This window comes from Perna viridis, chromosome 2, assembly GCF_037379345.1.
Source record: "Perna viridis isolate PV_CMFRI_1.1 ecotype Kerala chromosome 2, ASM3737934v1, whole genome shotgun sequence".
Lineage (NCBI taxonomy): Eukaryota > Metazoa > Mollusca > Bivalvia > Mytilida > Mytilidae > Perna > Perna viridis.
In genome coordinates, this window is record NC_142446.1 from 15,868,858 (window position 1) to 15,895,499 (window position 26,642).

Sequence of the window (26,642 nt, forward strand, 5' to 3'; positions counted from 1 at the left end):
CTGATGACTCATATTGGAGTTTCATAATGCCCCTTTTCTATGACTGCTCTGGTATCATGTCGTCATTGTCCAGAGACATGTCTTGACAATAACTTGAGTATAAGTGTATAGATCTTTATATTAAAAAAAATGCTTTACACAAAAGGAAGTCCAAGATTGATTTTGTGGGATGTTACTTGAACCATGAAAGAATGAGGGGCCATAAACAAGCAATTTTATTATGTTCAAACTGTAAATGAATGGATCTCATTGAAATTATATCACAAGGTGTCTATCATGAAAGGAAGCTTAGGATTGATTTTGTAAGTTGTGACTTGAACCATTAAGGAATTATGGGCCAAAATCAAGCTGGACTTGATTACAATGTAATTGTGAATGGATCTCTATTTTTTGGAGTTCTATAAAAACATATTTTTACTTATCTTTGTAATTATGTTCCTTAAGTTATTATGCACAGAAATGATTCAGATCTTTTTGATTTGACTAGACCTGCTTCGGTTTCTAAAATAGACCACAGTAATTAAACAGCAGTTTTCATATGACCACATTAAAATTAGTTGTATAATGGTATCAATGCTGTCAAAATCCTGTTAGTAGACATTTCATTTCATGCCTGAACTTGAGTATTAGTGAACATATCAAATATTTAATTACAATGAAAATTTAGTGCAGTATCAAGTTTGAATAGTGTGTCCATAATTGATAGAGGCATATTTTAACTAGAACTCCTTTCAAAAGGAAAACAATTGAACAATACTTTATTCAACATGATAAAACACTGTACAGTTTACATCATAATTATAATAATACAGAGGATTATTTATCGTAAGATGATAACGCTATTCACGCAATGCTTAAACATAAAAAAAAGACAGATACTGGTATCCCAAAAAGATTAGAACACTCACCTGAGCCTGGATTGTTTTAAATGCATAAATGAGGAACTACACAAACTATATCAATGGCATTATAAATCACAATTTTTCACATACAAAGGTAGTAACTCCTATCAGCTATGGTTTGAAAATATTGCTGTAATTTTTTTTATGAATAATGGCTTCCAAAACCTAAGTTTGAGTTTACTACATAATGACTACATTTTCACAATGAGCACAATATCATTTAGTTTTTAATGTTTCATCAGTGTGTAAAAGGGTCAACTGTAGCATATTTTCATCGAAGAGTGTTTCATGTAAAAATGTGTGACCTGTCAACGCTTTTACCAATAAATGAAGCATTTAATTCTTAAAATTACATTTGATATGTTTCTTTTATTTCTATTTTATCTTAAGAAATAAATAGGAAATATACAGAAATCAATTAAAGTATTCAACTGTATTGTAGCTTATATAAATAGCTAGATGATATCTTCATTCACACATCATTCGTAAAGCCGATTATCCAATGAGATTAGCACATCTTAATGATATGCAGAGTAAATGTAATTATTTAATTGTACATGACAAAAATATTCCGAAATGTTGTAAATACTAACTCTGCACATGAACAAACATGTATATATTATATTACAATCTGCCTCTCAAAAACTGGCATTTAGAAACCAAACAAGAATAAAAACATAAAATAACCACCATTGATGAAGTTTTTGACTAGAAATAATTAATAAGCACCATAGTGAATGCATATACATGAGGATAAAATTCAGAGAACTAGCTAATATCATCCCCTAAAACAATAATTAGACTAATCATGCGATGTGAAAATAATTAACTATCAAATAATTGCAATGACTGTCAGGGTGTGAAAAAAAAGATAAAAAAATCAATAAAAAGCAGAAATACAAGTTTTAATCAAAATTGTCAACTTAAAATACACATAAATAGTGAACTTGAGCATCAAAACTATACCAAAAGAATGGTTATTTTCTCAACCATAAAATATCAAAAATTCTTTCCTGATCAAGTATATGATAAAGTGTATAAATTAATACATAGCCTCTGGCTGATATTGGTATATCGGAATCATACGGCATATAAAATGGATTTTGCCATGTATTATTCTCAAATTATCGAATGTAGTATTATGATATATTTATCACCTCTGGATAACAAGACATGAGACTAAAAAAAAACACCAAAAAAAACCAAAAAAAAAACAAACTGGGGACGGAAGACATGACCACTACTGTATATACCTCCAACTTTTGAATGGATGGATATATAATAAAGAAAAATAATGTCAATAACTACACATTACAAAGACAATGCATTACCAGTATACATATACTGATAATTATAACAACGAAATATAACCTTACATTTATACATTAAAAAAATAATCTTGCTCTCTACATTCATTATACTACCACACAAACCTATTACTGTAAAGGCAAATCAAATTTATCTGTATCGCAATATACAGTCACCAAGTTATCTATAGGGACTCAGAATGGTCTGGAATCCATATCAGCATTTTCCAGCTAAAAAGATTTAAAGAAAATTATAATGAAATTCTTGTATCTCCTTTTTTTTTTCCAGCTCACCTGGCCAAAGGAAATGAAAGCTAATTTTTGGTAATGTTATTCCCATGAGTTTCAAATGCTACCCTAAAAATTAATAATTTAGATGATGAAACATTTAGATACCACATTAGTTATACAAAGCATTGTAGTCTACACAGTAGAACCAATAAACTCAGTTGTTTCTTTGCAACTAGTAGATTTAACCAAGGATAGCTGATAATGATAATTGAAAATGATGATGTATACATTCACAAAAACTTTTCCAAATGATTTCAAAATTACTTGCAGATGCTGGAAGACAAAAACTCACTTGATTGTTTTTCTCAGGAAAATATAAACTGAATCCGTCTAACTTTCACATAAAATGATTTTTTCTTTGCAATATAAAAATTAAATATGATAAAGAGCTTCACCAAGCACAGCATGATACAACAGTCATGGTCAAATCCCAAATAGTTGGGGCAAGTGTGGACACACAATGTAAGTTTTTCACACACTTAAGTATAGGGACTTACAATTCACTATGGACACAATAAATGGTTTGGACACAATATTGCACAATATTTTGAAATTCAACAAAAATTTTTGAAATCGGACCAAAAATTAAAATGTAATATTCTTGGATGTGGTCCCTTTGACCACTTGAAAACCATAACAGATATATGAAATCTGACTGACAAATTCAGTCAGAGATTTTCATAAGGAATGCAATAAAAAAAAACTCTTAAATTCAAACCAGTAATTTTATTGGCCTGCATCTCTCTGGTTCCCTTTAAGGCCCCTAATTTCTGAAAAGTTCAAGTCCTTACCCCTAAAATCAATCCAAGTCTGACCGTTATCGTATGGAATATTATGAAACAATATCATTGACATTCCTATGCTTTTATTGAATTCTATCAAATGCTTGTTTTAGGTTCCTTTTTCACCCCTTATTCTACAACTGTTGGGGCTATAACCCCCAAAATCAATACAAACCTTCCTTTCGTGGTTTGAAACCTTGTTAAATTTTTTAATAAAGATCAACTAACACTCAAGTTATAGCTTAATAACCAAGTGTCTACAGAAGACAGTGCCAACTAATATCTAGCTTTTAATCAATTTTGGTAAAGAACTAAGATCATTTTTAGGAAAAATTTAGTACAAAAATAAGGGTCATTATTTCATTCTTTTACTTACAAATTGAAACAAAACTCACATGTAATCATATCAAATACTGAAATTGATATTATTTACAAGGCCATAGTTGAGGCCATTTACTTAGTGAGGCAAAATACTTTTGCTGAATGCTGCGAGACAAAAAAATTCAGCAAGGGTTTGGGGACCATTTCCTGGTATATTTCCATTTTAAAATGCCATGATTTATTACAAGATTTTTTTTCTTCAAATTTCAATGAAGAAAAACTTGTTTCTTTATTTTAATGGCTGAGTAAATATAACTAGTAACAAGAATTCAATAGTATGTTTTCCCTTCTTGTAAATTTTTCAGAGATCTCTACACAACATTAAAATTAAAAGTACATTTTAAAATGAGATGTGACATGTATTTCTATACATCAAATCCCTATCAAAATCTTATTTAGGTTCTCATCCATCTACCTGGATGTAATTAGGATGAAAATTAATAACAAGACAATATGTGAAATAATTTCTAAAACTAATCTCATTGAATTCCAAAGTCAATAACACTTGGTCTCATGAAAATACTTACCAGTGAGTTAGGTTCATCCTTTTTCATACTGTTAAGAAGAGCTTGTACAGCATCCATCTGTTCTCTCTTTTTATGTATATCATAAGGGGTTTTACTATATGATGGTATATCATGCCCTTGTACATTTACAATTCCACTTTTTGAAGGATGATAGGAAGTGCTTTTCTGAGCAGTAGCAGTGTGTGTAATACCATTGTTAGATTTGGAATGAAAGTTCTCATCTAGAATAGGTCTAGCATCAGCCTGCATTTTTGTTGACATCTGCTGTGTGTGTGCTGTCTGTCTATGATTTATATTATCAGTATTAGGTACTTTCATTTGAGTTATGTTATATCCCATGCCTACTGTATTCTGAGGTACACTGTTGTCTGTAAGTACACCATCAGATTTAACTGAACTTCCACCTGAAGTACTTGCACAAGCCATAATATTTCCAGCTTGTAAACCATTTAATCCTAAGAAGTTGCCTTGCATTCCAATTGGTAAGCCCTTTGATGATGCTGCCATGTTCATCGCTGCAAATTGTTGTTGCTGGAGAGTATATGCCAACACAGGTGACGTAGATGCAAGAGGATTCTGAAGCATTGGTAAAAGACCTGGCAATAATGGCATATTGGTAAAATTTGGCATACCTATATAGGCATTTTCATTGGAAGATAAGAACTGCATATAGGATTGAATCATGTATGGAGAAAGTCCTGAAGACAATGTCATATCTGATTTTGGCATTCCTGTCATAGGTGTACTAGTATTAGACAGGCCTAAATTAGCCATTAATGTAGCCAAGTCCGATTGAGACTGGATGTTTGGTGCATTATGTGTATCATTGTTCTGGTGTTCTTTAATAGTGTGCAGCGATTCCTGCTGTTTACTTTTTATGTTAGTAGCAATTTTGTTGGACTTTGAAGACATTTTACTGGAAATATGTGGCAATCGAGGCAGACGACAAGGTGTTAATTCGACATCGTCATCAGAACTTGAAGACAAGCTCTTCAAAGCAGGTAATCTGCAATCACTTTGTTTATTTCTGCAGTCTTTTTCTTTAGCAGCTTTGTCCAAAGATGGTGTTAAAGTAGTGGCAACTAATACAGCTTCATCTTCCCAATTCTCAGAACTCAATGTATCTATGCACTGTCCTTCACTAACTTCTGGAGTTTTGTACAAAATAACATGTCTATTAGGAGAGTTGGTCTTCTCTCTGGAATTTTGAGAACTGTCAATACTAAACTCTTTACCTTCAGATGAAATATCATTTTTGCTTATTGGAGCTGGTACTTCAACCAGTTCATTTTCCCAGTTTTCTGAATAATTATTTTCAATTCTTTTGTTGGTAGCCTTACAGGATTTTGCTACTGAGGTAAGGACATTAGTCTCTTGCAAATCAAACAAAGTATTATGTCGTTGGTTCAATTTGCTCTTTGGAGACATTTGTTTTGAACTAGAATATTTTAACTGATTTTGTTCCTTAGGTCCTCCAGAAGGATCTTCTATGCAGCTCCTAGCAGATGTTCCAAATGTTTTTGTTTGGTTTTCATTTGAGGAATAAGGCAAATGGTCAGGATATATCTTCGCAGAGAATGGCTGTTGGACTTGATTCAAGAAAGGAACTGCATCAGATTTTTGGTTAGTAGCACAATTACTTGGCTCTGATCTATCTTCATAGTTTTTATGTATACTACTAGAGATACAACTAATTGGTCCAGATGAGATTCCTCTTATTGACGGATCCCGATTATTCAAAGGCTGTTTGACATTGTGTCTTTCTGCCTGATCCACTGCTAATGGTTTAGCTTTCCAGTTATACAGCTGTTTCTTTTCAGTTGATGAAGGAGGCAATATGTTCAATTTTTCACAAGACCCTAAATGTAATACATTGTTGCTAGAATCAATTAACTCGTCATCCCAGTTTTCTGGTTCAGGTGGATTTGAATTGTTTGACTTTATTGGTCCCGGTATCAATTTTTCAGCATAAAGTTCAGAGTTAATCACTGATTTGGCCACATTTTTGTTGTGATTATTTGAAGTAACTGACCTTGACTTCTGACAAGATTTATTGGGAAGTGTAGTAAGATCAACAGCAGAATTTTGTGAATTCCCATCTTGCTTACAGTCTACTAAAGATGTTTGGATATTTGATCTTTCATCAGATCTTGACTCGAAAGAATTAGTGTCACTTTCATTCATTTCTAGTTGTATTTGCATATTTCCAAACTGGTCTTTTTGCAGCAGTGATTGTTCACCAGCAGAATTAAATTCCACTTTCTGTGGTTCAAACTGAGGTTTTAAATAATCCTGCCATCCTGGTTTAGAGACCGACTTCATTGATTTTCGCTTAAACCTTTGTGGTTTATCAACATCATCATTAGCTCTGACAGGAAGTGAAGACAGAAAAGTTACTTTGGAATTATCACCATCTTCTCCTACAAACGAATTGCTGAAGCCCCACTTTTCATCTGTAGCTAATTCCCAGTCATCATTACAAGGTTTATCCTTTGACCAGAAAGAGTGAGTGTTAGAAGGAGTGTAAGTAGTGTCTACATCATTAACACTGGCTTTATTACATTTCTGGTCTGACCCATTTGTATTATCACAAGAGCCATTACTAAGAGCAGCTTGACACTCTCCTCCAAAAAAATGTTTCACATTATGATTTTCATCAGCATCACCATCAGTTAATAATTGTCTCTTCACATTTTTGTTCCATTTCATGTATTTTTCAACTGTTGTTGGAATTTTAGGTGAAATTTCAATGTTTTGAACTTCTGATGTCCAATCTTCATGGCTTGCAGCTTCACTTGTAGGCATTTTAATTTTCAGATTTGCTATTAAGTTTTTATTGTTAGTCTCCAATGTTCTCATTTCAGTGTTTGGTGGGTCTGTGTATTTCACTTCTTGCTCTATATCCTTACTTGATAAGTTTGATGTTACAATAGATGCCCAGTTGTTTTCTTTTTCCTTTGGTTTAGGGTTAGCTATAGCTTCACTGAAATAGGAAAGCACACTATAAAGGAAGCAGAAGTTATATTGTTTATATTCTAAAGTTTGTTAACTCCTGTATCATTCTACTAAACACTTAAACTGCATGATCAACAAGAGACTCCCAGGAGCCTGAATCGCTCACCTGGTTGAATTCTGCCTTTCACAGGCAATAATTTAAGAAGAAGTTGTCCAACAATTTTGACTCAAAAAGTCTTTGGTAGGTCTTGAAAGTTTCTTTAATTCTATCATAGTTTTCATAGATATTGACTGAAAATTGTAAAAAAAAAAAAAAAAATGTATTTTTCACCTTTCAAGGGAAAACAACTCTTACAAGGAATCGTCTGACAACTTTTATCCCTGAAGACTTTTGTAGTCCTAATAACAAGGATCATTTCAGCTATTTAAAGAATTTGGCAAATCCTAATGGTTTTGGAGAAATATGCGAAAAACTACTGTCTGACTCCTACGTTCTATTTTTAGTAACAACAGCCATGTTTTTCAAGGAATCAAAAATCCCCAAATTAGTTTTATGCAGGGTATCCGTAGAAACATTCATACCAAGTTTGGTTTCCATTGGTCCAGTAGTGTCAGAGAAGATTTTTGAAAGAATTAACATTAAAAATAGCAAAAAACGTTGAAAAAGGGCAACAACTCCAACATGGCTTAAAAGATTAAAATGAAAATTTGACCACAGATATATGTTTAATAATAAACCACAGCACATTTTCAGGTTGGCAGTTATGGGGATGAACAACCAAACAGATATACACCACATCAATACCTCACTATGTGTGGCAGGGTATAAAACTGGTGGTTGCAAGGGAGTGCAATCATTACTTTAATATCATTTATCAAGTCATCTGTTCTACTTGCCTGATATAGGTATGAAACCTGAACAAAAGAAATGAGTATGAAGCAACTTTAAGCATTTAAAAGTTATGTTTACCTTATATATTTCTAATATTAAACACAAATTCTGAGACTATGACATGACAATACAAAATCACCTACAGGAAAAAAAATCTGTTGAAGGAAACAGAATACAAACTCAATGCATATTTTTTATTAAAAAAAATACCTACTGAGTCTAATGACAATAACCAACACAAAAATCAACAAACCAAAGTAAAATTATATCTTTATCTGTAAGCAATATACCAAATATCAAATGTATATCTGCAAGCATGACGAAACAGTGTGGAAAAACAGAGTATATGTATGAATTTTGTAAGTCCAAGGACAATAACTCATAAAAATATCAATTTTACCCAACATATTTGAACCTGATCTGTAACTTGTCATGATAAAGCAACATACCAAATATCAAATGAATATCTGCAAGCACGACCAAAAAAAAATGTAGAAAACTAAGTTTTTAAATGAACTAACAATGTCCAAAAAAAAAATATCAAAAGACATAAATGGAATTCAAACTTAATATGTGAATTGTCATGATAAAGCAATGAACCAAATATCAAATATATATCTGAAACATGACAAACAAGAGGCTCTAAAAGAGCCTGAATCTCACCTGGCAAATCATACCCTATTAAATAAGTAAGTAAAGGTATCATGCTTTGTTACCATGTTATACAAATAATTGCTGGAAAAGAGCATATATTGACAGGGACGGAAATTACTTCGCCCACAGTGACTAATACACCAGCTGGGCAATTAAAAAGCACTTGTACAGGAGCCCAGTTGGTGATAAATCTTAAAACATTGATTGGCCGATTACATTTCTTCAGTAAAGGAGCCCAAGCTTCCATGAAAAAGTTTTAAACTGAAATGTAAACAATGTTAAAAATGGTAATTTAAGGCTAAATTTCTTTTATAATTTCTAGTATCCAGTAAGAGCAACAGTGAAGTGTTCATTTATGTGCAGATAATTTCAATTAAGAAACACTTTGTACATTGTAAAAGGTTTTTAAGCCAATAAAAACTTGAATTTTACTTGGCCGAGAATGTTTTTCGATCATTTCTATTCAATGTTTAAGGCGTGACTTATTGAAATTTAAAATATATATATGTCATATACGAAGATTCATCACATTTTCTCTATTATCTGATCAGAGTTTTCAACGATTTGAATTTCCAAGAAATGTAGAATTTTATAAAATTTGAATTAAAACCAAATATGAAAAAAAAAATAAAATACAGAGTAAACAAAACTGATGTTTTAACTCTGAAAAAGGTCTCCAGGTACTCTCAGAAAGCTGGATTTCCTTAAAAAAAATCAAAATAGTCTTGTGGGCCCGCATTGCAGGCCTCGCACAAGATACCTGGGCCCCTAACTTTTGATCTGGGCCACCATTTTTTAAAATAAGGCACAGGTGGCTACTATTAAATTTTAATTTATGTCCCTGATTGATGAATGCTTCAAGTTCAATGGAGTACCTAAGGCATTGTAAAATGTTAGAAATGCCTTCAAAAGTGTTTTTAGAACCTCCAGAAAGTATTTGGGCAGGGGTCCCCCTATGTTCTGTTATTCCACTGGGTCTGAGGAGGGCACAAAGAACACACAATAAAGTTAAACCATGGCTATCCAACATTTAGTTAGTACAGTAGATTCCGCATAATTGCATAGCCTATTTCCCAGTAAAAATTATGCAAATAACCGAGCTATTCTTATAACCGAAATTACGATTTTACCAGAAGTGTGAGTTCAGGTAAGACGACGATACTGTGGATCAACCAGGGATATCACTGTTCAACATTTCTGATCTGGTATTTAATTGTTTTAGACCTTCACATTGTATTGTTCTTTTATCAATAAATAATAATATATATTGTGTTTGTCTTGTTTATTGACCTTCTTTACGTCGTGTGTATTTATAAGTAAAACCATGTGTTTCTCATCTATAAATAGTCAAGTAATTTCCTGACCTTTCTATGAAAGAAAATCCCATATTTCATATTTCAGCCAGGATTCAGTGTAATATTCATCAATGTTTGCAGTTTGTGGGCTTTTGAAATGGTCTGTGCGTTTTTATTCCTCTGTTCAATCACCATCGTACACTGATAGTTGTGTATTACACGTGTCATTGACCTCAATATATTCCTATGAAGTGTGGATAGTATGGGGCACCTTAGGGTAGTTGAATTTCATTAGACATTGTACTGAATGAATGATGACTTTTAATTTTCGGTTGATATTTATGCCTAGTAACCCAAGCTCACTAAAAACTGTTCAGCTCATTAAAGAAAATTAAATTTACATTGATAATCATTTGTAGTCGGAAGAATTTAAATAGGGACAAAAAATACCCCAAGCCGCATCATAAGGTAATGTTTGGCATGTCGTCAGAAGTCATTGTTGACCTAGGTGCTTGTTTATTTTAATGTAATTAGAAATCATTTAAATTGTCTTTTATGTCCATTATGTTTTTAATCCATTATTAACACCTCCTGATTGATGATAATCTAGTTTTTACAACAATAAATATGATTGACATATTTATGACCCGAAGGCTTAAAATAGAATTTGGGAAAACCTGTCTTTACCTGGATGAGGCAAAATTCTCCATGTAATAAACCAAAATGCACCTGCAAGGCCTATGCAAATAAGCGATTTTTTCCCTAATAGAATAATAGGAAATGGTTTTGTGCAGGAGGAAATTATGCTAATAACCGAAATATGCCATAAAGCGATATGCGATTAAGTGGAGTCGACTGTATAAAAATTAGCGGGATAAATGGCTGCCCAGAACGATATCTTTTGTCATCACCACTTAACTTAAAACACCTAGTTTTCTAAAGAAGGAATCAGAGAACTGGTGAAAATGGTCGTAAAATGACAGAAAAACTGCTGTCTGACCCCTATCTTTTATTTTAAGTAATGGCGCCCATGTTTTCTCACCAATCAGAAATCCAAAAGGTCATTATGAGGATACTCTAAGGAACAATCAGCTTGAGTTTCATCCAAATCCATTCAGTAGTTTCAGAGGAGAAGATATAAAGAATTGTTAACAAAGATGATGGACGCCAAGTGATGACAATAGCTCACATAGCCCATGGCCAGGACAGCTAAAATGTGTGGAAAACTGATTTGTTTGATGAGGGACAAAGAGCAACCCTAAAGTCACCTTCAGTGAAAGTCACCATTAGGAACTTGAAACAGATTTCTTTTTTCTAAATGAATGAGAATTATGCTTTTGACATGGAATAAGTATACTATGCCAATATTTTTGTGCTTGAAGCTCTAAAACACACCTTTTTTTCTTTGATTCATTCATTTCCTCTTTCATTACAACAGGGATAAATTCTGTGTTTGCCATCTGCTGTCGATACCTTGAAAACAGAATAGACATTAATAACTTTACACTTAATCAATTACCATGTCAAAATGTGTGTATTAATACCTGTACAAGAAAAATATACCTTTATTGAAAGTCCAATACTTCTGAAATGAAAAAAAAAATCATATTATACAGGTACTTGCATCACTGTCACAAATCTGTCAGCACATTAAGTATATTCAAAGTATACATAAACACTATGCAAGTAAAAAAATTGAAGTCGGGGTAAAAATTTCCTTAAGTAATGTACTAATGGTAGTATTTACTGTTGAAAAAAAAATGCTAATCTCATAGTGATAAAAATGTAGAAAAAATTAATCTAATTTGTCCATAACAGGAGTTGCACACTTTCAAAATGTGTATATCAGGTCCTTCACAAGAAAGTGTGCTGTTTCTCCTGATCAAGACACTTATCCACAAAAAAACATTAGTGGCACAATCTTGTTAATAATATCATACCACACAACCTATAGAGAAATAAGTGTAAAATATTAATAATCAAAGTGCTGTTAACACTTTAATCTTGTGACAATTGTAGCATGAACAAAATCTCAGATTACATGATGTAAAATAAAACTATAATCATACAATTCCATTATTTCCCATATAATTTAGAATAGTTTTTCCTCATATGTATGAACTGCATGTCAATAAATACTACTGATTTCTGAAGTACAAAAAGTAATCAAAAGTTAAACAGTCACCAACTTCAAACATATTTACAAATTTTGTTCCATTTCACCTATTTTTTAAACCTGTCCAAAATTTAATGAATAATCACACTCAAAACTATTTCAAGAGAGTATTATCCTACACTGTAATCATACTCAAATAAAACAATTTCAGCTTAAGGAAATAATTACTTTGATCAATAAAAGACTTTCAAAACTAGACACTTTTTATCAATTTAAATTTTCCTGCCAATTTTACTTGGTTAAAATCACTGCTCTTCACTTCCTGTTTATTAACCACGATAGGTTGGGAGATCTGGACTGATAATTGTGTTAAATGGAACATGCTTAGTACATTTAATTCTTCATATTACTGCCATAACTTCATTCCCTACATGCAAATTTACAACTAAACATCTTCACAGGCCAAAAAGGAGTCAGTCAAATCATCAGTTCACTTGATTGATTGATTGTTAGGGTTTAATGCCTGAGCTGCAAAATTTCAGCTATATTTAGGCGATGAACATGAAATGGATGATAAAATGACCATAAAATGACAATGAAATGAAAAATGGGATGGGACACAAGGATAATGGTGTCGACAAATTTTGATTGCCACTGGAAATAGGGAGAGGTGGGTAGAGTTGGGCAATTTAGCCTCCTGTGGCAGAGCCCAATGGTTCCTACCCCTAAAGAATACCACAGAAGGGTTATTTAATGTGCAAGGAATGTGGCATCTTTCCCAACACATTGCACTACTTTGGTTTGCGATCAGGTTTTCTGCATTATGGCCTGACAACCCCAACATGTAACATGTCAGGGGTACCCCCATTCCAACACCTGGGGTACACAACCCAGTTTCTCTGTGGGCAGAGGTTCTGAGCACTATTTAGACACCTTTTATGAGAAGCTAAACGCTGCTGTAAGTCTATTCTTTTCACACCCGGACCCGCACATGGCCAGTTCATTTGAAGACTAGATCTTAATTTTATTAGCAAAAATAATAGAATATAATTGAGCTAAACAATTCTTGAATTCATGGTTTTGAGGCTTTTAGTATACACATCAATGGAAATCTCCTTTTCGTTGGGAACCAAATTTCGTTGTCTGGCCAACCCACAAAAACCATGAAAATTGTACTACTCCATAAAAAAAGGTATTTTCACAGTAAATGATTGAAAACTGAATACAATTATTCTGCAATGACATTAAGATTGAAATAAGGATATGTATAAAAGTTTAAGGTTTGGGTTGTTTTGAATTACAGTCGAACCTCGATGTGTGGAACTGGGAAAAGTCAAAATCTCGGATAACTCAAAAGTAATTTCAAAGTCCCAGCAAAACTCCCCTTACTCCAGTACAATTTAACCTTGGATGACTCGAACTCAGATGAACTGAAATCTTGGACAACTCCAGGTTTTCAATCTGAATTTTCAATTAAACATCAAACAGATGATAGTAATTAAGGCTATTTCAACGACTACATTAGTTACACTACTGAATCTGAAATTTTATTGTAGTAATGTAGAGCACATGGTCCGAGTCAGATAAGAAGAAAATTTCCCTAAAACAATCATTGCCATTCAGTATTAAAAGCATGATAAACAACACACACAAATATTTTCCAATATGAAACACAAGTCATCACCAAGAAACCTGTAAAGTGAAGAACGTGTATATGTACAAGCAAAACAAATGGTGTGAATGCAGATACAATCATGGACCAAACTATTTCCGGGTTATTCTGGACCTCTGGTTACTTGAACCTCGGATAACTTCAAGTACAAGAACATTTTTGCCTGTCCCTTCAACTTCAACTTAACGAGGTTCGACTGTAGTAGTTGCTTACTTGCGTCTTTCTTCATCTTGTTTGGCAGTAACCTCACTCATTTCTAGCACTTTCCTTAACATTTCTTCCTCCTCCTCGGTTGATGATGGAACTGGAACTCTGATAGCAGCTTGTTGCTGGAATCTCTCTGCCCACACATTTCTTGCTGGTGCTAGTGCAGATGGAAAAAAAAACCTGTCATTTTCCCCTGTCAAGGGCAATAACTCTTGTAAGAAGGTGTCTGACAAATTTTGTGCCTTAAGACTTTTGTAGTCCTAAAAATAAGGATCATTTCCGCTATTGAAAGAATTTGGCTAAACCTAACTGTTTTGGAGATATATGCGAAAAACTATTGTCTGACCCATATGTTATATTTTTAGTAACAGCGGCCATGCTTTTTGACAGATCAAAAATCCCCACATCAGTTCTATGCACGATACCTTAAGAAACATTCATACCAAGTTTGGTTCCAATTGGTCAAGTAGTGTCAGAGAAGAAGATTTTTGAAAGAAATAACATAAAAAATAGCAAAAAACGTTGAAAAAAGGCAATAGCTCCAACATGGCTATATAGATTAAAATGAAAATTTGACCACAGATAGATCTCATCATGCTGAACACTTTTACCCTGTCAGAATTTGGCTAAACCTAACGGTTATGGAGATATATGTGAAAAACTACTGTCTGACCCATATGTTCTATTTTTGGTAACGGCGGCCATGTTTTTCCACGGATCAAAAATCCCCATATCAGTTCTATGCAGGATACCCCAAAAAACATTCATACCAAGTTTGGTTCCAATTGGTCAAGTAATTTCAGAGAAGAAGAGTTTTGAAAAATTGTTAACGACAACGGACGCCAAGTGATGGCAATAGCTCACATGGCCTTTGGTCAGGTGAGCTAAAAAGGTGGTAACTGGGTCTGGCCAACTAGGGGCACAATGTTAAATTTAAATTAGAAATTACAGAACCTTAGTGAGCGTGCTCACATACCCCATGCGTCCCCATGTTTGATACTCAAGTAAATTTGTTTGTAAAAGATATACATGTAGAAGGACCCCGATATAAAAAGGAATTAGAGTGTTTTATCAGGATTAGAAAACATTGCAACAAAATAAAATTTAAAAAAAGATTTTTGAAAATGATTTTATCAGGCATTACAAAAGATAGTGACAAAATAAAATTTAAAAAAGATTTTTGAAAAGTAATTAACGTAGCGGAACAAAATGTACACTTGACCTGTTACTTAACATAGTGAACTTATGTACAAAAAATTATATCATAATCTGCAAGCTTTAAGAAAAAAAGTCCGAAAAACAGTTATTTCAGTGAATTTAGCTAAGTTCAAGGCCTATAATTTCAGTAAAAATCATCAGGCGGAACCAAAGACAAACTAATCTTGTAACTTATCATGGTGAATTTATATACTAAAAATCATGTCAATATCTGCAAGCTTTTAGAAAAAAGTTAGGAAAACAGTTATTTCTGTGAATTTAGGTAAGTTCAAGGCTCGCAATTTCTGTAAAAAAATCACTGGAGCGGAACCAAACACAAACTTGTCCTGTAACTTATCATGGTGAATTTATATATACAAATCATGTCAACATCTGCAAGTGAATAGAAAAAAACATCCGGAAAAAGGTTGTTTCAGTGAATTTTGCTAAGTTCAAGGCCTGTAATAATGGTAAAAATCATTGGAGCAGAACGAAACGTAATCGTGACAACAGAGACTGAAGAAAAGTTTATACATGTACATCTCATCAAAAATTCATCTTAATAATGCGTATTGTTTTCCTTTGTCATTAGTTTCAAACATTAATAAAACACTTGTCATTTGAATTATTTAATAGTATATTAAAATTTAAGTTTTCTTTCATGTTGATTTTTTTAAGCCAAGTGAATCTAATTTCCGACACTATCAGCTGAGGTCAGTTTTTCTTCATAGAACATGGAATTATGAGACATAAAGTGTAATACGGAAGAAGAAAAAAAAAACAACATGATCGCAATCTTGAGGCAACCGGACGTCTAGTGACAATTGGGATTTTACAACCAACAATTGGGATCTTTAGAGCCTTTTTCTCATTGGGAATGGGGCTGAAATTCGGACCTAAAATAAGGGTTGGAAAATCACTGCCAAAACTGAAGATGGACTGACATACGGACGGGTCAAAAACATTATACCCTCCGCAACTTCGTTGCATGGGGTATAAGTAGAGGCTCTAGAGAGCCTGAATCGCTCAGCTGGTCAAAAATATTTTTTACAACGTCAGTTATCCACCTGGTTTTCATATTATAAAATAAATCTCTAATTGTCATTTTTTCTCTTCAAAGGCAATAACTCCAACAGATCTTTATGAAAATTCAGCAAAGGTCAGTCTCACCATGCTGATCAAGTCCCCCCCTCCACCCCTTAAAAATTAGGCTAAACCCTTTGGTTTTCAAGTTATTTCGACAAGTCGTGAATTTTTATTAGTGGTAGCCAACAGATAAAAAATTGTTAAGGATATCCTAACAAACATTCATACAATGTTTGGCTACAATCCATCCTACCAGTTGTCTAAGAGTTGTCAATGAATCTTTCTGAAAATTTCGGCATAGGTCCATCCCATCATGCTGAACAATTTTACCCCAACCAGATTTTAGCTGAACCCAACTGTTTTTGAGTTACTTACATAATTTTGCAATTTGACCCCTATGGTCTATTTTCAATAACAGTGGCAATGTTTTTTGACAGATCAAATATCCCCACACAAGTATTGTTAAAAATACCCAAAGGAAAATTCATGTAAAGTTTTGTTTCAATCCATTCAGTAGTTTTAGAGGAGAAGATTTTCAAAGTTGGAAATGTAAAATTCAGAAAAAAATTCCATTTCAGGACCCACAACTCATTCATTCATCGATGGATCTTCCTGAAAATTTTGGAATACCTTGTTCATTCTTTTTTTTATACCACTTTAAAGAAGACTGTTGACACGGTGTTTCTTTTTTCCTGAAAAACAAAATTCCTTGCATTTTAATATAAAATGAAAACATAGTATTCCACAAACATTGAAATCTTACCATAGGATATCCAAGGTAGGAGGCAGGACCCCTAATGCTTGAGAAGTTTGAATGAATGGAAAAAACTGGAAATCATCGGACTTACCAATCACCCCCATCCCCCAGGCCAGTCAGCAAGCTCTTCTTATAGGAATTTGTTGTCTGGTATGACTCAGCAAGGGATCACACCCATGACCTCTAACTCTCAAATGAACAAGCTACCACTGTATGGAATACAAAATCACATTTAATAAAATTCAAAATCTAACCTTAATTTTGAAACATGGGGCAACAAAAAGAAAAGCATCCTCATACCTTATAAAAATGTGATCTTAAACATATAACCTTCTTAATTAATAAGATTCCTGGTTATCTTAATGATATTGTTCACAAATTTCTATCTGATAAATATTGTATATAATTCCTACAACTCCTACCTTGCACGTTGCAAGGCTTTTAATTCTTCTTGGTTCCTTTTTCTTTCCATGTCTTGTTGTTTCTTTAAATGCTTTCTTTTCATTATCTCAAAGTCATCATCAACAGTGTTTTCAGGTTTAAAGGATTTATGCTGAAAGGTAAATTATCACTTAAGATATAATAGTACTGTGATTCCATACAACCTAATGAAATGATCCTTTTATTGTTCAGGACTGTTGACATTTGATATGCTTATGATGTCATGATTACTACCTTTGTGAAAATCAATTCACACTCTGCTTAGCTTTAATAGCAACTACAAAACAAGCAATTACCATTTTAAATGATGAATTTGGATTACTACCACCTATGGTTCTAATTTGTCAAACGTTAAATACCGTATTTTTCGACCTAGTCGAACAGTCAAAATCAATGAAAAAAAATAGATAAGTCAAATTTGCCAGATAAGTCGAGGATCAGACCTGCATCTTAGGTCTTCGATGTAAACTTTAAGTGACAGCGGAAGTCTTTCAAATCATATTACTCATGTGAAGTAACTTTAAATGATATTCTTAAGTTAGTATTTTTAATAAGGCGTATTTTGTAAATGAGTTTTATTTAATCTCATGTCAACTGTTCTGATATTGAAACACAAATACTGTAAACATGTCAAGCGTGGGCACCCAGGTGTAAAATTAGTCTGAACAACCGGTCATAATTAAGACTGGTAATTAATAAACAATATAATCTGGTATTCTAAATTACAATAAAGAATTGCTACATTTAAATCTGGTTGGAATTAGCCAATTAGATAACACTTTAATTGATTATAATTTGAGCCATATGCGAATGTGTTACGACATACCGTAAATGGGTATAACTTTGCATATAAAAGGACCGATAACTTTGGAATTTTGTGAACGTACCTTCAAGAGTTTGTTTAAATATTTTGACAGTTTTGAAGAATAGTATGTAGGGATGACTTAATATAACATTGTTGTATTCATTTATAAATGGATAGTGGCATTGATCATTTATCTTTTGAGTTTGAAAGTGGGTTTGATTTGCATTGATGGCTTTTGTTTTCCTAAGACATGGGATTGCAGTTAACCCTATTTATGAATGAAAACAATAAATATAATGTAGTCAATTGTAATGATATCACTTGAAGATGAACTTTTGTCTAGAAAAATCCTAATATAAGTCGAAGTGGACAGTAAGTGGAGGCTGACACTTTGCTGAAAAATAATATTGACTTATAGTCAGAAAAATATGGTACATAAATCAAATGATTATGAATTAATGTAAATTCAACAATTATGCTGGCATTTATTAGTGCAATTCTATCAAAATGGATTCTTATTTCTGCAATATTGAAAAAAAAAATACCCACTTCAGCACTGCAAAAAAATTAATAATGCATGGTGTAGTAAATGCAAAATCTACAAAAACAAGCAGTTTTCTTAATACAGTGGATTCCGCTAAATTGCATAGCCTATTTGCCAGTAAAAATTATGCAAATAACCGGGCTATTCTTATAACCGAAATTACGATTTTACCAGAAGTGTGAGTTCAGGTAAGACGACGATACTGTGGATCAACCAGGGATATTACTGTTCAACATTTCTGATCTGGTATTTAATTGTTATAGACCTTCTCATTGTATTGTTCTTTTATCAATAAATAATAATATATATTGTGTTTGTCTTGTTTATTGACCTTCTTTACGTTGTGTGTATTTATAAGTAAAACCATGTGTTTCTCATCTATAAATAGTCAAGTAATTTCCTGACCTTTCTACGAAAGCAAATCCCATATTTCATATTTCAGCCAGGATTCAGTGTAATATTCATCAATGTTTGCAGTTTGTGGGCTTTTGAAATGGTCTGTGTGTTTTTATTCCTCTGTTCATTGTACACTGATAGTTGTGTATTATACGCGTCATTGACCTCGATATATTCCTATGAAGTGTGGATAGTATGGGGCACCTTAGGGTAGTTGAATTTCATTAGACATTGTACTGAATGAATGACTTTTAATTTTCGTATAATGTTTATGCCTAGTAACCCAAGCTCACTCAAAACTGTTCAGCTCATTAAAGAAAATTAAATTTACATTGATAATCATTTGTAGTCGGAAGAATTTAAACAGGGACAAAAAATACCCCAAGCCGAATCTCAAGCCGCATCATAAGGTGATGTTCGGCATGTCGTCAGAAGTCATTGTTCACCTAGGTGCTTGTTTATTTTAATGTAATTAGAAATCATTTATATTGTCTTTTATGTCCATGATTTTTTTAATCCATTATTAACACCTCCTGATTGATGATAATCTAGTTTTTACAACAATAAATATGATTGACATATTTATGACCCGAAGGCTTAAAATAGAATTTGGGAAAACCTGTCTTTACCTGGACGAGGCAAAATTCTCTATGCAATAAACCGAAATGCACCTCCAAGGCCTATGCAAATAAGCGATTTTTTCCCTAATAGAATAATAGGAAATGGTTTTGTGCTGGAGAAAATTATGCTAATAACCGAAATATGCAATAAAGCGATATGCGATTAAGTGGAGTCGACTGTATAAACATTACAGTAATTTCAAAAATACAAGTACATTTTGTCATTTAAAAAATGATGCATTTAATGTCAAAAATACTTATTTTACTGTTTAATTTGACAGAGCTCTAAATAGTACCCTGCCCACCAGCCGGAGACTTATTTAACTGTTTAATACAAGGCAGTTAGAAATAGTAGCCTGACCACCAGCCAGACTGACTATTTTTTGGCAGTGATGTTGAATTTAAGCAAATATCTATACAGTCATATAGTATACATATTGAAAAATTGTATTCAGGACTGGCTGCTATTTGAGTGAGTTTCCTACCCTGTAATACAATATCAACTTGAAAAGTATGACAAATATGCTGACATTACACAACAAAAAAGCATAAGAAAATTAAAGCACATAAATAAAGTTAAATCATACTAAATGGGTTTCACAAATGACACAAATGTAATAAATACCAATCCTGTTCTAAGCTCTGAAAGTTCTGCTTGTTGTTTCTGCATCTGTTCCTTTCTCTGTTTTATTCTCTCTTCTTGTATTTGTTTTTCTGTATGTCTGACAGGTTGTACTTTCATTAGTTCATTGTACTGTTGGAGATGGTGCTGAAGTAAATCAGCCTTTTTATCTTTAACACAAGTGTCTGAAGGAGCTGTACCACAAAAAGCACTCTGTAAGATGCTAGATTTGGTTTCTCTTTCTCTGGTCTGCCTATCACCTGCTGGATTACCCTTTTAATATAAAATCATTAAAGATCAATTGTGATTTATAAGAAACTATTATATGAAAAGTTCATTTCTAGATAAAATTACTACTTAAAATACAGGTTAAATAGTTACTTAACACCTAGATACAAATATTCTTCGAAGAGTTTCCTAATACTTTATAACAAAATTATTCCAAATCATCTTCCAAATATACAGATGATGCTCCCAAAATGCTGAAATTTTTGTCCAGTGTGGATGCTTTTTTCAACAAACGGTCAACACTCCAATGGGAACAAATTGTGCTCTCTACTTGCTGACCTACTCCTTCACCCTTATTGAGGGTGACTTCAAAGCTAATCTGATCCAAAAGAAAGGAACATTGTTTAGCTAGATCCTTTTATCTCAGTTTCCGTCATAGAGATGATGCATTATCTTTAAACAATCCGAGTTGGGGGATTTGATACATCACATCTACCACAAAGAATTTGAGATAAAGGATACTACAGACACTGTGAAGTAAGCTCCAATTTTTGACCTTCACTTAAAGATCGATGAAAATTGGAAAATTATTGACCAAACTATACAACAAATGGCATGACTTTTCATGCCGTACTGTCAACTTCCCTTTCATCTGTGGAAACATCCTTTCGGCACCTGCGTATGGATTTTTCAAATCAACACTCATACATTATGCTAGAGTTTGTCGTATCTATGCTGACTTTTTGTATCCTGCTAGACTTCTTACAATTAGGCTTCTGGAACAAGTTATGTTGCTACAAGATTAAAGTCAGCAGTACAGGAGTATTTTGGTCATCATCATGAACTCATGGATGGTTACGATGTATCCATCTGCACCATGAAAACTGATTTATTCAACGTGTCATAGTTTTCCTTTCCTCTTTCATGTACCCTGGACTTGACTTTTATGAGCAACTTAGCAGGTGTAAAAGTTTATCACTAATAAACACAAGAATGCTACGCATAGCCATATGTCCCTCGCCACTGTAGAAAGAGTTGAATTACAAATATTTGACACTTGTATAAATAGCAGATTCAAAACTCATGTGCTTTCATAAGTCCATGTGGCGATTCAAGGTTAATGTATCTTTATGAATCAAATTAAGTTAGGTTAAGAATTCTTCATACAACAAAAAAAAATCCGCAAAAAAAAAAAACATGAAAAATGAACAAAGTCCCATAACTCCCATAAAAATTGTTGAATCAACATGGCAGTTACGTATAATGAACTACATATGGTGACAAACAATCCTAAAAAATTTAATCAAATTCCGTTCAGCAGTTTCTGAGGAGTTGCATCCACAATGTGTTCCTATTGCGAATAATGTGAAAAATGAACAAAGTCCCATAACTCCCATAAAAATTGTTGAATCAAAATAGCCGTTAAGTATGGTGAACTACATATGGTGACAAACAATCCTACAAAATTTGGTCAAATTCTGTTCAGTGGTTTCTGAGGAGTTGTGTCCACAAGGTGTTCCTATTGCGAATAATGTGAAAAATGAACAAAGTCCCATAACTCCCATAAAAATTGTTGAATCAAAATAGCCGTTAAGTATAGTGAACTACATATGGTGACAAACAACCCTACAAAATATGGTCAAATTCTGTTCAGTGGTTTCTGAGGAGTTGTGTCCACAAGGTGTTCCTATTGCGAATAATGTGAAAAATGAACAAAGTCCCATAACTCCCATAAAAATTGTTGAATCAAAATAGCCGTTAAGTATGGTGAACTACATATGGTGACAAACAATCCTCCAAAATTTGGTCAAATTCTGTTCAGTAGTTTCTGAGGAGTTGTGTCCACAAGGTGTTCCTATTGCGAATAATGTGAAAAATGAATAAAGTCCCATAACTCCCATAAAAAATTGTTGAATCAAAATAGCCGTTAAGTATGGTGAACTACATATGGTGACAAACAATCCTACAAAATTTGGTCAAATTCCGTTCAGTGGTTTCTGAGGAGTTGTGTCCACAAGGTGTTCCTATTGCGAATAATGTGAAAAATGAACAAAGTCCCATAACTCCCATAAAAATTGTTGAATCAAAATAGCCGTTAAGTATAGTGAACTACATATGGTGACAAACAATCCTACAAAATATGGTCAAATTCTGTTCAGTGGTTTCTGAGGAGTTGTGTCCACAAGGTGTTCCTATTGCGAATAATGTGAAAAATGAACAAAGTCCCATAACTCCCATAAAAATTGTTGAATCAAAATAGCCGTTAAGTATAGTGAACTACATATGGTGACAAACAATCCTACAAAATATGGTCAAATTCTGTTCAGTGGTTTCTGAGGAGTTGTGTCCACAAGGTGTTCCTATTGCGAATAATGTGAAAAATGAACAAAGTCCCATAACTCCCATAAAAATTGTTGAATCAAAATAGCCGTTAAGTATAGTGAACTACATATGGTGACAAACAATCCTACAAAATATGGTCAAATTCTGTTCAGTGGTTTCTGAGGAGTTGTGTCCACAAGGTGTTCCTATTGCGAATAATGTGAAAAATGAACAAAGTCCCATAACTCCCATAAAAATTGTTGAATCAAAATAGCCGTTAAGTATGGTGAACTACATATGGTGACAAACAATCCTAAAAAATTTGGTCAAATTCCATTCAGCCATTTCTGAAGAGTTGCGTCCACAAGCTTCGGACGCACAGACACCAGCATTTCTATGTCCTCATTCCGTGTTGCGGCGGGCGACAAATATATATATATATAACAAATAAAAGGTCTCAGAATGTGACGATTCTATTTGCTACACTGCTCCATTGGATCAATTTGATACAGGGAAGATAAACTAAACTTACAGAAGGGTCTGAAAAAAAAAATCCCAACGATCCTATATCCTACATTATAAAACCTAGATGAACTGTCCTGTACTACCATACATCGTGTACTAAGTTACAGCCCTAGATTAATCCTACAAGGAGGAATGACTCGGCCAGCAAAAGCTATATTTTATATAGCCTAGCTGGCCGAGTGGTCTAGAGTGCTAGACTTTGAGCAAGCAGTTTGAGCAGGCAGTGTTGCCATAGATGTCACGTAGAGGGGACCACCAAAAATTTGCATCGCAAATTTGACAGTTCTAACATCGTTGGGAGTTTTTCCAGACCTTTCTATATTTATATATAAAGATTCACTTTCTATAATATGATCATGTTTTTTTTTAAAATATTCATGTGAATTAAAGTACCATTTGTTTCATGTCAACATCATTAGTGTGAAGTAACTGTTGATGAACTTCTTCTTTACCTTTACAGGACAAGGGGGAGGCTGATCTGGAAGATGTTTTACTAGAAACATCCTCCTTTTTCATCAAGCTCAAAGTTGCATCTTCCTTGACCTTTTTCTTCTAAAAATTTTCATATCATAACAATATTAACCTTACTTCAAAAATTTGTAATAATTTTCAAAACAATCAAACTATCTAACAGTATTAACCTCCTCCCCAAAACATATCTGAAAAGTCTAAACAGGAAGTGGATAAGCCTAAGATTTAAAATCAGAAAGCATTGTATGGAGCCACTAACTGAAGTTGCATACTCCAGTAAAAGTTTTTATCTAAATCAGACAGGAGGTGATTCATGCATGTCAAAAACCCACAAAATTCAGTTTTATTTCTTGTTCAGAAACTGTTATAGACCACATAACCAGTCTTTCATTTGGTTATTGCACTTTTGAGATAAAATTTATATAGTTTGTACATAAAATTAGCACTTTGCAAGAGTTATTGTTCTTGATTTGGTATATTTTGGTTGATTTTTGTGGGATGTTAAAGTGTAGTTTTCTCGAAAGTGTCTGAATTTTATATGGACTGGTACTTATTACCAAGTAGTTATGGATTGTAGTTGTTGATAAAATGTGCCGAAGATATTTGTTTCAGAGGGACAGACAGATAAAGTTTAATAGTTCACCCAATTGAGCTGGGGTATAATAGTTCAGAGAATTAAATACTATAAAAGATGGAGATAATGTCTTTTTTTTATTAAGATCTCTTCTGACAGATAAACAATTACTTGATAAATTAAGAGCTGCACTATGAGCGCAAGACATGCTTGTCAGCTGATATACCAAACATTAAGCATTTCAGTTAACACATAAAAATCATTCATTTTGGTGGTATGCACTGAAAGCATTCTTCAGTTAGAGCACAAAAACAGAAAAACCACCCCATTTTTTTTTTTTTATGAAAAAGTGCCCAAAAGTGTAAACATGTAATCAAAATTTTATAGAAAATGAAAGGGAGCCTGTGACCATGGATACAAAGAATATCTCAAAGATTCATGGCATTTGCTGAAAGAGTTATTATGTTAGAGCAATGGAAAAACCACCCCACTCTTTTATGAAAAAGTGCCAAAAACCTACCCTCTTTTTTAAAATGCAAAAACTCCTGTACCTCAAAAACTGAATTTTCAAAATTAATGTAAAATTGAAGGGAGTGTTCTTCCATCAATATGAACAATTGATAAAAGTTTTATTTAAATGACTTAAAGCATTTTGGAGATATTGTTGAAGCATTGACGACGGATGGACAGATGGACGGTGGTATAACATGACAGGCTTATAAAAAAAATGACCAAAATAAGTAGTGTTCCAATGTCCTACTACAATTTTCTTATTCTAATTAAAAAAAAATACACACAACTAGAGGTCCTAAGGGGTCTGAATCCCTGATTTGTCTTATGAATATTTAATGTCATGAATAAAAAAAAATTTCCAGCAATTAAAACCTTTTCCTTATTCACCACAGTTCTTCAAATATAAGCAAAATACTGCAGAAATATCTATTTTTACCTTTCAAGGGCAGTAACTCCTACCAAAACTAAGATATATCTTTTGTAGGGCCGATCATAATGATCATTCGATTGATTGAAAGTTCTTAATATCTATTTAAGTTTTTACCATATTTAACAGGAAACTGCAAAATGCATCATTGTTTGCCTAGAAAGGACAATAACTCCACAACTCTGACCAACTTATAACTTGAAACTTACTATTTCCTTCATTGCTTTCCTTTTTCTCTTTTTACTACTGCTACTTTCATTTTCTACTTTGACCTTTGCCAATTCATTTTTTATATTTTCCTTTAACTGCATCTCCACTTCTTTAATAGCATCACCAACACTTAAACATCAGAGAAAACATTCTTAAGATACTACGCTACATTGGATATATATAATGGTGATAACAAGTTAAAAAAACAAAATATCCATGACATAATCCTAACTACCCTGGAAGTAATATCCTTGCATCCAAGCTTTAGAATAGGGAAGAAATATAGTCATCAAACACAGAGTTGTTGCTATCGTAAATCATATCCAATAATATGGCATACCTATATAAAAACTGGTTACAAAATATCATGTGGCTGTGAAAAGTAGTCACAAAGAAAACTATTACAATCACATTGCAAGAGGGGAGTAAAAATTAGGTGACAAAAAGTTTACCCCTCTTCAGAACAAGAGTATAAAAAAACTATACTACCATACCATGACTGTAAATTTCGAGTTATTACATGATGAAGTCTTACAGTAAATAAAAATAGAGTAGACTGTCAACTTTATGTGCAACCCAATCCTGGCTGATGCTTTACACATTAGCAATGTAACAAGGTTATTGCACTGTTTATCAAAAGTATTCCTATAAAACACTATCAAGATTGCACAATATTTTAATATACTGATTAATTTATAGTAATTTATGAAGACATGAGATTATCTTTTTACTCTAACTTAAATGGTCTCTGATGAAAGCATTGGTAATAAAAAATTGTAAGTTCAGAAATTTTTGTGATTTAAATAATTTGAGAAAAAATATGTAGTTTTATTAAAGTGAACTGACACTTGGATAATTAAAATAAAATATAAAAAATAAATCATTAAAATTCATTCTTTATAGTTAATTATAAAAAATAAATT

The 26,642-nt window shown here is 33.0% G+C and overlaps 1 protein-coding gene across 4 annotated transcripts in view; it reads right to left on the reverse strand.

Annotated features, from left to right (window-relative positions):
* Positions 1 to 741: 741 nt before the first annotated feature.
* Positions 742 to 26,642, reverse strand: part of LOC148623809 (uncharacterized) — a 54,215-nt gene continuing 28,314 nt past the window's right edge. For 3 of the 4 annotated variants that reach the window (XM_088565961.1, XM_088565959.1, XM_088565958.1), the window contains 9 exons: positions 25,719 to 25,848; positions 23,918 to 24,076; positions 20,453 to 20,722; positions 17,444 to 17,574; positions 16,895 to 16,956; positions 13,988 to 14,138; positions 11,382 to 11,459; positions 4,191 to 7,173; positions 742 to 2,440 (listed from right to left, as the gene is read on the reverse strand). In XM_088565961.1, coding sequence (XP_088422087.1) covers positions 2,405 to 2,440; positions 4,191 to 7,173; positions 11,382 to 11,459; positions 13,988 to 14,138; positions 16,895 to 16,956; positions 17,444 to 17,574; positions 20,453 to 20,722; positions 23,918 to 24,076; positions 25,719 to 25,848 — 4,000 coding nt within the window. In that variant the 3' untranslated portion in view covers positions 742 to 2,404. The remainder of the gene's footprint in view (positions 2,441 to 4,190; positions 7,174 to 11,381; positions 11,460 to 13,987; positions 14,139 to 16,894; positions 16,957 to 17,443; positions 17,575 to 20,452; positions 20,723 to 23,917; positions 24,077 to 25,718; positions 25,849 to 26,642) is intronic. The other variant, XM_088565960.1, reaches the window with a different exon arrangement.